Raw genomic sequence first — 12,436 nt, 5'->3', positions numbered from 1 at the left:
TTTCTTTAATCTTGTCTATTAAAATAGGCCTCACTCTAAAATGTGCTAGCTCGATTGATCAAACACTAGAGCATCCCAAAGCCTTACATATTTTCTCCATCTTACCTAAAAAGATCTGGGGCTTTTTCGACGCATCGAACCCTGAAAATGATGGAGGCTTAAGCTTAAGAAAATCAGGAAAAGAAATCTCTAAGTGACCCCTATCAACCTCATGATATTGGCGGTCGGCTTGTCCTTAGGAGTTAGGGGATTCTTGCACTGTAGGTCTCCCCTCTACTACCCTCTGTATATCCTCCATACGAGTCGCCATCATCTCTACAACCCGATTAACTCCCTGTAAGCCTGCCGTCAAATCCTCAATGGTAATACCCCCAGTTGGGTGTCTATCTACATCACCTGAGGACTGTCCCTCCTCTTACTTACCCACAGGAGTATCCACCTTCACTAGCCTAGTGGCCCTGCCACGTCTACCTCGGCCCCTTAGGGTGGATGCCCGTGGCCTATTTGCCATCTCAGTAGGAGCATCTTGCTCCCCCATCCGTCTTGAGGTGACTCATGTCTTAGGCTGCATTCTTACCAAGATGAGCAAACACCTGTTACTAAACACATTTCATAATCATACTCAAGGGAAAAGGTGGTTTCTAAGATAGGGAATCTATGCAGTCCCTTGGTCGTAAAATGTGCCGCGGTTCACACTTCACAACTGAAGTTCCCACATAAAAACCTGACACTCTACTGGACCAACAAATGGAAGTCCTATGACCTAGACAAACCTAGAGCTCTAATACCAACATTGTCACGACCCAAATTTTAGGCCATGACCGGCGCATGGACCCAATGGACGTAGTCCACTAAGCCCAAGCAAGCCTATTAATCTGACATATTCATTATTCCATCATAAACTACTAAGTTATATATCATAACTTAGAATCGAAATAATATTGAACATTGCCCCTCATACTGGTATACCAAACAAGTGTATATACACTGTCTACAACATATATCTTAATAATTCACATTAGGTTCGTCTATTCATAACAAAAGAAGACTCGATGTCCAGCGGAGAAACTTGACGAATGTACAGCTACTAAATATCGAGACACCTACCAATAGTCGAGTCTACAAAGGTACCTCGACCTAGTTACCAGTTGCCTCGTAATCTAAAAATATGAAGTTGAAAGCGGTGAGCATAAACTCAATGTGTGAACAAGAAAAGGAACAAGCATACCATAAGGAATGTTTAACGAAATCATGATTCATTCATTTTCTCAAAACAATGCAATTGTTTTGGTTCTTTTAAACCCCTCATGCAAACCCCACATGAGTAAATCACTTTACAAAGATCCATGCTCAACTATGGTACCAAGAAAATGGGAAATATGGCAAAAACCCACAAGTTAGCAAAATGGACAGAAAGTTTCTCACTGCAGTGAACTTCATTCTTGCTGCAGCGAAAACCAAGTCTGGTAAAGGCCCTCAAACTCGAGAGTTTCTCGTTGCAGCGAGGATTTGAACATCAAGGAAAAAGTCTCCTTTTCCCTTAAAACAAGTCATCCTGCTAAAATAACAATAGCAACATGTAACACATTTAAACTCCCAAATTTCAACAAATCAAATGCTCACATATTTGCATTTACAACCATATACCCATCATCATCATGCACACCATCCCATCATCATCATTATTCCCAGCTCATGCGCACTCCCTACTCGCACATGGCTAGGTCATCACCAGGTTATGCGCACTCCCTACTCGCACATAATCGGATCATCACCGGATTATGCGCACTCCCTACTCGCACATAACCGGGTCATCATCGGCTTATGCGCACTCCCTACTCACACATAGCCGAGTCAATATCATTACACAACAATGTATTCATATATATATATCAACACAATGTGGTAGTGCATGAATCAATAATAGTCACATGTCACAACATGAAGACAATCTATCAAAAGCTTGTTCCTAAAGCATTTGTTTTTATGAAAAGCTGGATAATCCATTCAAATGTTTGACAAATACATTATATCCCCAAAACAAGTTTTGAAATGCAAGTCCACTCACCGGTATTAGGAGCAAAAATACTCATATTTTCAGTTCGCGGGTACAGTCCTTTACCCGTATCCAATGGCTCACCACCTAGCCATAATCCATGACACATATTCCACTTAAATTATGTCTAACAATCATAAGCTATTTCAGGCTCGATATATATATGATATGAAATGAAAAATGCACGGGTAGCCATCTAGACCCGGTATTGGCCTAAGTCGATTTTTCATCCGATAAATTGGCCAATGCGTCCAATTTCACTCCAACTTGCTCCATTTCTTTTCCAATCCCTCAATTCACCAAGCACAAACTAATTAACACACAATTAGGCAAAATTTATCTTCATTTCTCTTCTTGAAACTTTGGCCAACAATGGTACACTAACTCCGTAATTTTTCCTACTTAATTTTCTCACCATTATTCATTAATTCCTACACCAAAAACTATTATTTCTTAATCAAATCACCTAGAATAACATCCCATTCTTCCTCATTATTCACTTAGAGAATTCAGCTATTGATGGGCACTAAACCTTTGGTGGTTTTCTTCACTTGTTTTCATGCTACATATCATTAATCACCTAAAAACACTAACATACCTAAAAATCAAACCAATCCAAGATCATTCTCTCTCCATACCCATTTTGCCTACCACTTATTCACTATGAAATCATGTTTCTCAACCATAGAAATAAGAAAATAAAGCATGGGTATTGTAAATCTCAAGTAAAAATAAAGAATTTTCACTTTACCTTGCTTAATTCCTTAGAATCCCACATTTTTTCTTCAATTTTCCCACCTAGGGTTTGTGTTCTTTCCTTTCCTCTTCACTTCATGCCTTGGCCAGCCATATGGGTGAGACTAAAAGAGTTTTAAATAGATTTTACAAGGAAATTCTAGAATGATCCAAGCTTGACACATGGCATGTTTCCATTGGTCCATGTGTAACACTTATCCATTAAGCAATCTCTCTCCACCACATAAAATGTTTCAATTATCCACAATGTAAAATGTTAATGGCTGACATCCATGGGCATGACAAGTGTCAGGTGGTGTAAAATTCCAAAAATTTCCATTTTGTTCTCGGGTGACAAAATTACCATTTTGCCCATAGAACATGAAAATCATCAAAATTTTTATTTCCTTGTCATTTCACCCATATTTTCATCATTCATTTATGCTTTAGGCCTACTTAAGCCATAATATTGTTTAAAACTTACTTTTATGGGCTTATTAAGAAAATGACGAAATTACCCCTGATTAGGGATATCGCGTATATTTCTATCTACGAGTCTATAAAGGTCAAGGTCTCACAACAACAAGGAGCTGCATCAGGAAAATTGCATGCGGAGTTTATGGTTAAGGACACAATTTGGGTTAGGACTCTTATGTTTTAACCACAGGTCTAGGAATTCTATTTTGTATAGAATTCCCTTTTTATTTAGTTTACTTGCACTAGGACTTTAGGCTAGTGGTGTTCAATCAAACAAGAACACTTAGTATTTATTTAAATCTCCCATTAACTACTCTAGTTTTACTAGACAAGAAGTAGAGTTTTATTAGAACTAGGGCTATAACACTATAAATAGCACCCTTAGGCTTAGTTATTTTTCATTCAAACAATTTAGGTTATTTGCTTAGAATCTTAAGTATTGGTTTTATCTGGGAATAATACAATTATTTTTCACGAAGCTCTTTATTCAAGTTTAGTTATTTTTGCTTCTGCATTATTCACAAATATTTAAGGTTAGGCTTGCTTAGTTTTTCTATACACAAGTCTAAACGTCGCACAGATCTTGGCTAAAGTTTTAAGCCCATGACAAGAGGACTCTATGATAGACATAGTTTGTAAATATAAATTCCTTTGTGACTCATCCCTAATTACCAAATTATATGCCTTATTCAATGAAGGAAATGGTTTTATCATCACGATTTAAGATCAAAGAGCAGAGAATGACTTATTGAGTCCATTCAAAAACCTAAATACTGAATCCTTTTGACATTGATCTATATATATATATTAATGCAAGCTAAATTACATTTGTCATAAATACAATATGGAAGTGGTCTGAAATTCCTAAGTTCTTCCCAAATGCAATTTAAGTCAATGACGTATGCATTAGCAGACCTTGTACTTTAGGAGATGTTACAGAGGTTGAATTGGAGGTTGCAAATCCTTGCATCATCTGGTTGAGAAAAATGTTCCTTCAAAGTTTCCAAAACCTCAAAATGACTTTTTCTTGCAGAATATATTAGAGGCTATTGAGGTGAGATGGATTCAAGAAGCCAAGCGAGGATGAAGCTATTGCATCTTGTCCATGGCACAAAGATCTAATTTGAGACATTAAGCTTTAGAATTGAGCCATCGATAAACTCATATTTGTTCCGAATGGAAAGTGTGAGCAAAAAAGATCTGCTCCATGATGAGTAGTTATTCGATGTCAGCTTGGGAGTGATCTACGGAGCCATGGTGATCCGAGTGGTGGAGATAAAATGGTAACAGTGGATCTTCAATGGGTGAAGCTAACAATCAAAGATCTGAGGTGGAAGACATTAGATCTATCATGAGGCTTGGGAAATTTCTAGAAATTGTAGTGGGTATTTGATAAGAATATGAACAATAAAAAGGAATTGAAGAATCTCAAGAGAAATGAATGGTTAAAGAAGGAATTTTAACAAAGACCCATTTTTTAGGCTTTGATTCCATGTCAACAGTGGAAGAAGAATTGGGAATATCCCATGAATTTCATTCCTCAAGAAAAGTTATCTGTACAGTAGCTATTTGCTCTATTTATATACAAGTATAACAAAATAGCAACCTGCTAACAAACAAGGGATAAAATGGTAAGCTAACTAAACTAACTTTAATAATCTATTTACAATATAAACATGATTAATATATATTTAAGAATAAGCTCATTAAATATTATAAATATTCAACAATATATGATTGAAATACAAAGCATGTGTTGATATTTTACATACTTTGAGTATTTTTTACGTATCTTAAATATTACTTTGATCAAATCAATTTTTTTTAAGTAGCCTCTCTAAAATTTTGAAAAAAAAAAGATCACTTAATTTCTACACGAGACAAGAAAGCTATGATCGTTCAAAATTTGACTTGTGAAATTGTAAAGGGAGTGTTGATTGCACTATAGAGTGTCAAACAATCCTTCCTATTTTTAGCCAAACTTTTTTATTTTTATTGTTGATATTTATCCTCCCAAAATGATAATGAAAGCTATCAAATGATTTTTAAGGGATAAATTTTTATATTAAATCTTATACCCTAGTCATTTACCCTAACTAACCTCAACCATCCATTTCACCCTACTTCCATTGCAAACCCCTTCTCATTTTCAAGCAATTCTTTTCTCTTAATTTCGACATTAGATGAGAAAGTTATGATTGTTAGAAATTTAGCTTGTGAAGTTGAAAAGGGAGTGTCAATTGCATTGAGTGTCAACAATCCTTCCTATTTTTGGCCGAACTTTTTTATTTTTATTGCTGATAATTATCCTCCCAAATGATAATGAAAACTATTAAATGATTTTTTAAGGGATAAATATTCGTATTAAATCTTAAACCCTAGTCATTTACCTTAATCAGTCTCAACCATCCATCCCACCCTACTTCCAGTACATAAACCCTTTCTCATTTTCAAGCAATTCTTTTCTCTCTCTTTAGCGAGCTCTTGTTTACTAAAAGCATTAGAGCCCTTGGCGATCAATGGCAGTTTGGCAAGAGTCTTGGTCTTGACTCAAGTCAGCTATAAGCTTAAAGGAAAAATCAAGTCCCAACCTAAAAGGTCTAGAAGAGCCCAAGCAAGCGTAAAGAAGCCCAAGGAAGCTCAAAAGTTCTAGACAAGCCTAAATAAGTAATTACCGGTGTTTGTGTCCAATCAAAGAACTTTTTATATCATAAACCCATAGATTGTAGTTGTTTCTCATCAAATCGATCATAAGCTTGAAAACTTTCTATTTCTCCAACTTACAATTAGAATTAACATAAATGAAGGTCAAAATCGAAATTAGGAAGGTAAAATGAGCAAAAACAAATACCTTAAAAGAAGTGCACGTGTGGCGGTCGATATCATAGAACACATATGACAAAATGTACAAAACACGTGACAAAACACATGGTAAAGTACACCAGAAAAATGATGACAACTGAGGTGTCACATAAGCTGTTGATACATGAGACTACGCTTAGGGTGAGTTTAGGGTGCATGAAACAGGGATTGTCAATCTGATACTATGTTATCAAAAGAGAAATCTCGTATTCCAAAATTATATATAGTATTAGAGAGGTGTATTATATATATATATATATATAAGGCTAATCTCATTATAGTCTAACTCTAATTAGTTAACAATAGTTTAGTCTAACTAGCTAATTAGTTAACAGTTGGGAAATGATATATCTTTCTTAACATATTAAATTTAAAAAAAAAAAAAAACTGAATTATCTTATACACAACATTTTGTAAATGGATTAAGATAATTGGCACACATATGAATAAACATCTTGTTAAATTGACATAATAAGTTAAATGTACACATGTCAATTATTGAAATTCATATATAGAATTAAAAACTTTACTGCTGCCAAATAAATACTAGTCCTTGAAAAAATTGAATAAAAAACTAAAATGGATAAGGGCAGAGGGTTCATGTGTAAATAGGCGCCAAAATCCCCAAGGAACAGTCTAGAAGGTATAACGTACATTTTAATTTCAAACAATAGAATGCTTTTGATACAGAAAAAGAGATGGAATTTTATAATTAACGGTCAATAAGTTATATGCTTATTCGTATGTTTTATACGACAAATTGACCATCTTTTTTGGTGGCAATGGAAAATCCCTTGGAGCAAAACTAGTACTCTGTCATGACTTTTTTCCTGACTTAAAACCTACGTTTATAATTGAAGAAACTCATATACTTTTGGTGCAAGTTTGGTCGGAATGAATTCAATAGTACTGCTAATTGCCTTGATCTAGTGAAAATGGTGGATCTGCAGATACATAAATAAACTCTGTAAAATTTGAATACATTGTAACTCTACCATCTACAAGACATGGAGAGTCCATAAAAGTAAAACCGGTAATTTTGAACACATGTTAACACAAAACTAATTAACAATTAAGAAGTTTACATTTTATATAATTGTATTTGTATTATAATCGTGTCAATTTGTTTATGATAAAAAAAATATTTGTGTTAGAGGGTTAACATGCCTAATCCGTATATCATAAGTTTATACGCATCTAATTAATCGTATTAACAGTTTCATCTATATTGCTCAACATATCTAACTTATTTAAACTCATGTATTGAATTATTAATATTTAAAATTCATAAAATAACTTATTATTTGTTTTCAAATAAGTTAATCATATTTAAATATGTTAATAGTATCATGTCTAAACAAGTTAATCGTATTCAAACATGTTAATCATATTATATCGTGTAACTTGTAAAATAAATGTGAGAGTTCATGACAAAGACTTTGACACAGTACAATTAATAATAGCCTAGTAAAAAGAGGAAATTGTAAAAAATAACCCTCCTCATAAGCCTAATTTAAAAATATCTTTTATTATAATTTTAATTATTTTTAGTCAATTTTTGGCATAATTCGACAACAATGCCCTTTAAACAATTTTAGATAAATTAAAATAGTTTCAGTTTTCTCTACCCCACCATTTAGATAAAAATTTCAAAATTAAATACCGATTTCTCTCTCTTACCAAATACTGTCTATCTCGCTATCTAACTCTTTCTCGCCATATCAAAAAGTAGATATGATATGAAGGTATGTGTTTTAAGTTCTTGAGTTTATTAGTTTATTCATATAATCCCAAAGTTGAGAGGTAGAAATTGATTAGATATATTTGTAAATTAGAAAACTGTTGATTAAACATATTTGTAAATTAGAAAACTGTATAACTTTGGCAACTTAAACCTGACTGCGAATAGGCAAATCAATTAGTTATATGGTATTACATTACTAGTTTTTAGGTATTGTGTCACTGATTTTTAGGTATTGTGAGACTGATTTTTAAATATTCCGTGACTTAATTATTACATGATTGGTTTTAGACATTACATGACTGTTTTTTAGGCAATACATGACTGATAGTCACGCAATGCCTTAAAACTAGTCATGCAATGCCTTATTAACCAGTCAAGCAATGTCATATCAACCAGTCACGTAATACCTAAAAATTAATCACGCAATGCCTAAAATTAATAACACAATGCCTAAAAACTAGTCACGTAATGTCCAAAAACTAGTCACGCAATGCCTAAAAACCACCAAAACTATTAAATTTCATTTTACAAAATCAGCAACTTCAAACAAAATACCATATTCCATTTAACAACATAATTAACGAATATACATACTTGACAAAAAATACTCAAAATGCTGAAAAGTTTTTTGTTATATATCAAAAACCACTCTAGAATACTTAAAAATGTTCAAAACGCTCCAAAGATTTTCTTCGTATATCCAAAACCACTCTAAATACTCAAAATGCTTAAAGATTTTTCTTTCTAGTAAGGAATACTCCAAAGATGAATGGTCTAACAAGAAAAGCTCAAAAAATATAAGTCCGTTTGAGGCGCAACTTAAACATATTAGTCGGTTTCATTAAAAGTAAATTTGTTCAAAATTAATTTCTCTTAACTAAAAATAGTTAAAATTATAGAGGGGATTATTTTCAAAAACACCTTATGGGTGTTTTTGAAAAGAACCCCAAAAGAAGTTGGATGAAATAGCATCACCCTCTCCAAAAGTACTGATATGGAGTGGGTATTATTACATGCAATGTCGGATCATCATGAAGCCAACAGGCTCCAAAATATTTGAAATTTTTTTTATATATATTCTATTTTCTCTAAACTTTTGAAAAGTTTTATAGATAAATTAAGGCCCCAAACCTAAATTTACTATTGTCATGCAATAACAAAAATGAAAGATTTCCTAAAATTATAACTCTTTAATTTGGTCAACCATCATACATGATCATTAAGTTAAACTATTGGCTCTACTTCTCTAGGATGATTTTTTTTTTTATTTTTATAACAATTATGCCTTTTAACTTTCTATATAAATTTTTTTAAAATTTCATATTTAAATCATTGAATACAGAAGTATAACACGTTAATAATGGTAAAAAAAGTAATTTTGTTTTTATAAAAGAATGTTTTCTAACAATTTTAAGTGAAAACCATAAAATAAATTGCTTAATATTATTATACGTATACACATTGACATTAACAAATAGTTATAATTGTTTAGTATTTTGCTTGCATCTAAATTCTTGTTAATAGATCTGATATATTTTGTAAGAAAATAAAAAATAGTTACATAATATTAGTTAAAAGTCTGTGTCCGGCACAGATTACATGTTTTAATTGTTGACGTGCATGCGCATGTGAAAGAAATGTGTGAAGAGATAAAAGGGAGAGCAGCATCATAATTACATGCTATGAAAGAGAAAGGCAGAAGAGCAGCATTCTGTGCTACTATGATGCTCGTTTGCTAAAAGGAAAAGGCTGATGAAGAGATAAGTGGACCGATTGAGGATCTCCCGTTAAAAGGTTTCAACAAATTCACTCATCATTTAGAATGAATGCACTTTGACATTTTTCCACACACCAGATTCCTTCATCTTTATTTGTAAGTGGCTTGGTGCCCATTTTTACACAATACAGACAAGAAGCCATTGACTATGAGCTTTTCTCTAGGCCACCATACCTTTAACCATATTTCTCTAGGCCACCATACCTTGAACCGTATTGGCGTGATTCATAAGCAAACATCAACACATGGGCCGGAGGTAGCTTTATCGACATCCCAATTTCGTTAGCAAATTAAAACCCAAAACAAAGAAAGAGAATCAAACGCAAAGGGCTTATATACACTGTCCAATAATGTCTACTTAAATGGCTTGATTTTGTACAGATTTCTCTCGATAAACGACCACAAAACTACCAAAGGAAAAATTCTTCCTTCCTCACTTACTTACAACACAAAAACAATACGAGATCAATGACTACTATCGTCTCATATTGTTTCTAAACATGACACCTCAACGACGCCTCTTTTCTTTATTTCTGTCCAACAAACTCATTTACTTACAAGAAGAAGACACCATGATTTCATTACATACAAAGGACCCTTCAAGCATATTTACACTAAGAAAGGATTCCTCTTCTTTTTCTTCTCAGTCACCGAGAACTTCAAAATTCCTCTGTGATTTAAAACCTGATCTCTTCTTTTTTTTAAAGTTCCTCTCTTTTATCTATGTACTCTTTTGTGGATTGAAACGGGTTCTAAGCCAGCGCAGGGATGCTGCAATTCCGCCGATCCCTGTCCAGGCAATCAAACCCCTCCACTCTCACCGCTGGTTTGTTGCCAAAATTCACCCGAATACAGCCTCCTTTCCTCGAAGAGGACGATGGAGACGACGATGACAAGCCCGAAGGAGGCGGTGACATTGGGGTGATGATCTTCTCATCCCCAAATCGAGCATCCTGTATTAATGGGTTAGCTACTCTGCTCGGCGGCGACCCACTAAAAAATGGGGGCGACGACGCTACTTGTGCACAACTTTGTTCCACTGCACAACCACCCTGTTAAATTCCAAAACCAAATAATCATACTCGAATAAATTATGATAAACTAGAAATTTCGGAACCAAACCCTTCTCTTTCTAGAAACTAACGGTTAGATTTCAACTGGTCCTACAAATAGGTGCTGAGAAGATTTTTTTTTTTTTTAATCGAGATGTTACTACTGTTTACGGGACCAAAGTTCAGAATTATTTATAGAATATTTTATTAAATGTGGCGCCTTAAAATAAAACCATTAAAATTCGAATTTTTAAATAAGTAAAAAAATTTAAAATAAAAATAAATAAGGAGAAAGAAGCATACCTTTGTAAGAATCATATCCAAAAGATCACTCCCTGCTTTTGAATCACAAAGCTCCGCTTGATGGCTGAAAAACATCACACAATTTGTCATTTCTTTGTTTTCGTTTTTTATTAAAAAAGACTGAAAGAAAAATAATAGAGGGTAAACGTTGAAGGGCATAGACAGATGGGAAAATTACCGAAGTTGCCATCTGAGGGACCTAACAGGGTGGTCGTTGAAGGTGGCGTTTAAAAGACTCAAACGACGTGGTTTCGGACAGACCATAGTCTCTCTCCGATCCGTCACCATAACCGAAACCGAAATGGAGCTCCGCATCTCCTCACGGCTGCTTCCAATTGCGTTTTGTTGGCTGGCACCCTGCTTCATAGTTTTCCTTCCGACTTTTTTGTTCTATATTAACAATTAACTTCCCTGTTAACATAAACAGATGCTTAATTAAACATCGTCCTAAATAGAAACCAAAATTGAACCGTAGAGTTCTTGTACAGTACTTTGAAACGGTTCTAGATCTACAGATCTAGTCAAACAAAAATTAAATAATGAAAGTAGATAGATCTAATTGCAATTTGAAGCCAGAAAAAAAATTAAAACTAGTACGTGTTTAATTTCTTCACAGATCTACCGAAGCTCAGAAACGTTATAAAAAAAAAAAAGGAGAAATTAAGCTGGAATTTTCTAAAATTAGACTTGGGTAAAGACATGATTTAGATCCAGGAAGAAATAAAGAAAGTCTTGAAAAGGCGTTCTTTGAAGAGTTGAAACTCGGGAAATGAAAAGGCCATGGCTTCCAAAAAGCAAAAAAGATCTGAAGCGAAGAACTGGTGGAGAGAAAGAAAGAGAGACTGCTAATAATACCTTAGCTTCAACTGCACAGATCCTTTGAGAAACTGTTGGAGTAGGTGGTAAACATGAACAGAGCACCATAAAAAAACTGAAAATGAAATAAAAAAAAAAGAAATGAAAAATAGAGCTGTGTAGTTAGGCAAGAGGAGAAAGAAGGATCATGAAGGAGAGGTCCCGTGTAATTTATAGAAGAGAGAGAAGAGGCGGAAGGAAGAGACAAGACTCCAGAGAATCACACAAAAATAAAAATAAATAAATAAAAAGAAGAAAAGAAGAGAAGTCGTATGGGAATTGAGCAACAGCACAGCTAAGAACAGAAAGAGAGAGAAAATGAAAAAGCAAGAGAAAGGAAAGGAGCATGATGGGGGCAAAAACCTGCAAAGCAACAACCTCTCTTCACACTTGGGTCCGCCTCGACCAATTTTTTTTTATTTATTTCTAATTTTGTATAATATCACAAAGGCGGTGCCCCCCGCGAGAATTATCATCCGTGTTAGCACCCGATTTTAATGTCTTAATTTAGTTATTAAACTATATTAAAAATCTTTAGAAATATCAACGGCTCAATTACTAATTTACAAACCAAT

General features: G+C 34.0%; 1 protein-coding gene across 1 annotated transcript; it reads right to left on the bottom strand.

Moving 5' to 3' along the window:
- Positions 1–9,963: 9,963 nt before the first annotated feature.
- Positions 9,964–12,207, bottom strand: LOC18609253 (uncharacterized). The gene is made up of 4 exons (XM_018116392.2): positions 11,862–12,207; positions 11,185–11,417; positions 11,007–11,070; positions 9,964–10,703 (listed from the first exon to the last, which is right to left on the bottom strand). Exons 2-4 carry the CDS (start codon positions 11,370–11,372, stop codon positions 10,404–10,406), a joined length of 552 nt encoding a protein of 183 aa, XP_017971881.2. The 5' UTR covers positions 11,373–11,417; positions 11,862–12,207; the 3' UTR covers positions 9,964–10,403.
- Between the last annotated feature and the right edge of the window lie 229 nt (positions 12,208–12,436).

The sequence above is a fragment of the Theobroma cacao genome, chromosome 2 (genome assembly GCF_053813885.1).
Source record: "Theobroma cacao isolate CCN51 chromosome 2, ASM5381388v1, whole genome shotgun sequence".
NCBI lineage: Eukaryota > Viridiplantae > Streptophyta > Magnoliopsida > Malvales > Malvaceae > Theobroma > Theobroma cacao.
Note: the sequence above shows the minus strand (reverse complement) of the source record. Positions and strands in the feature narration are given on the sequence as shown.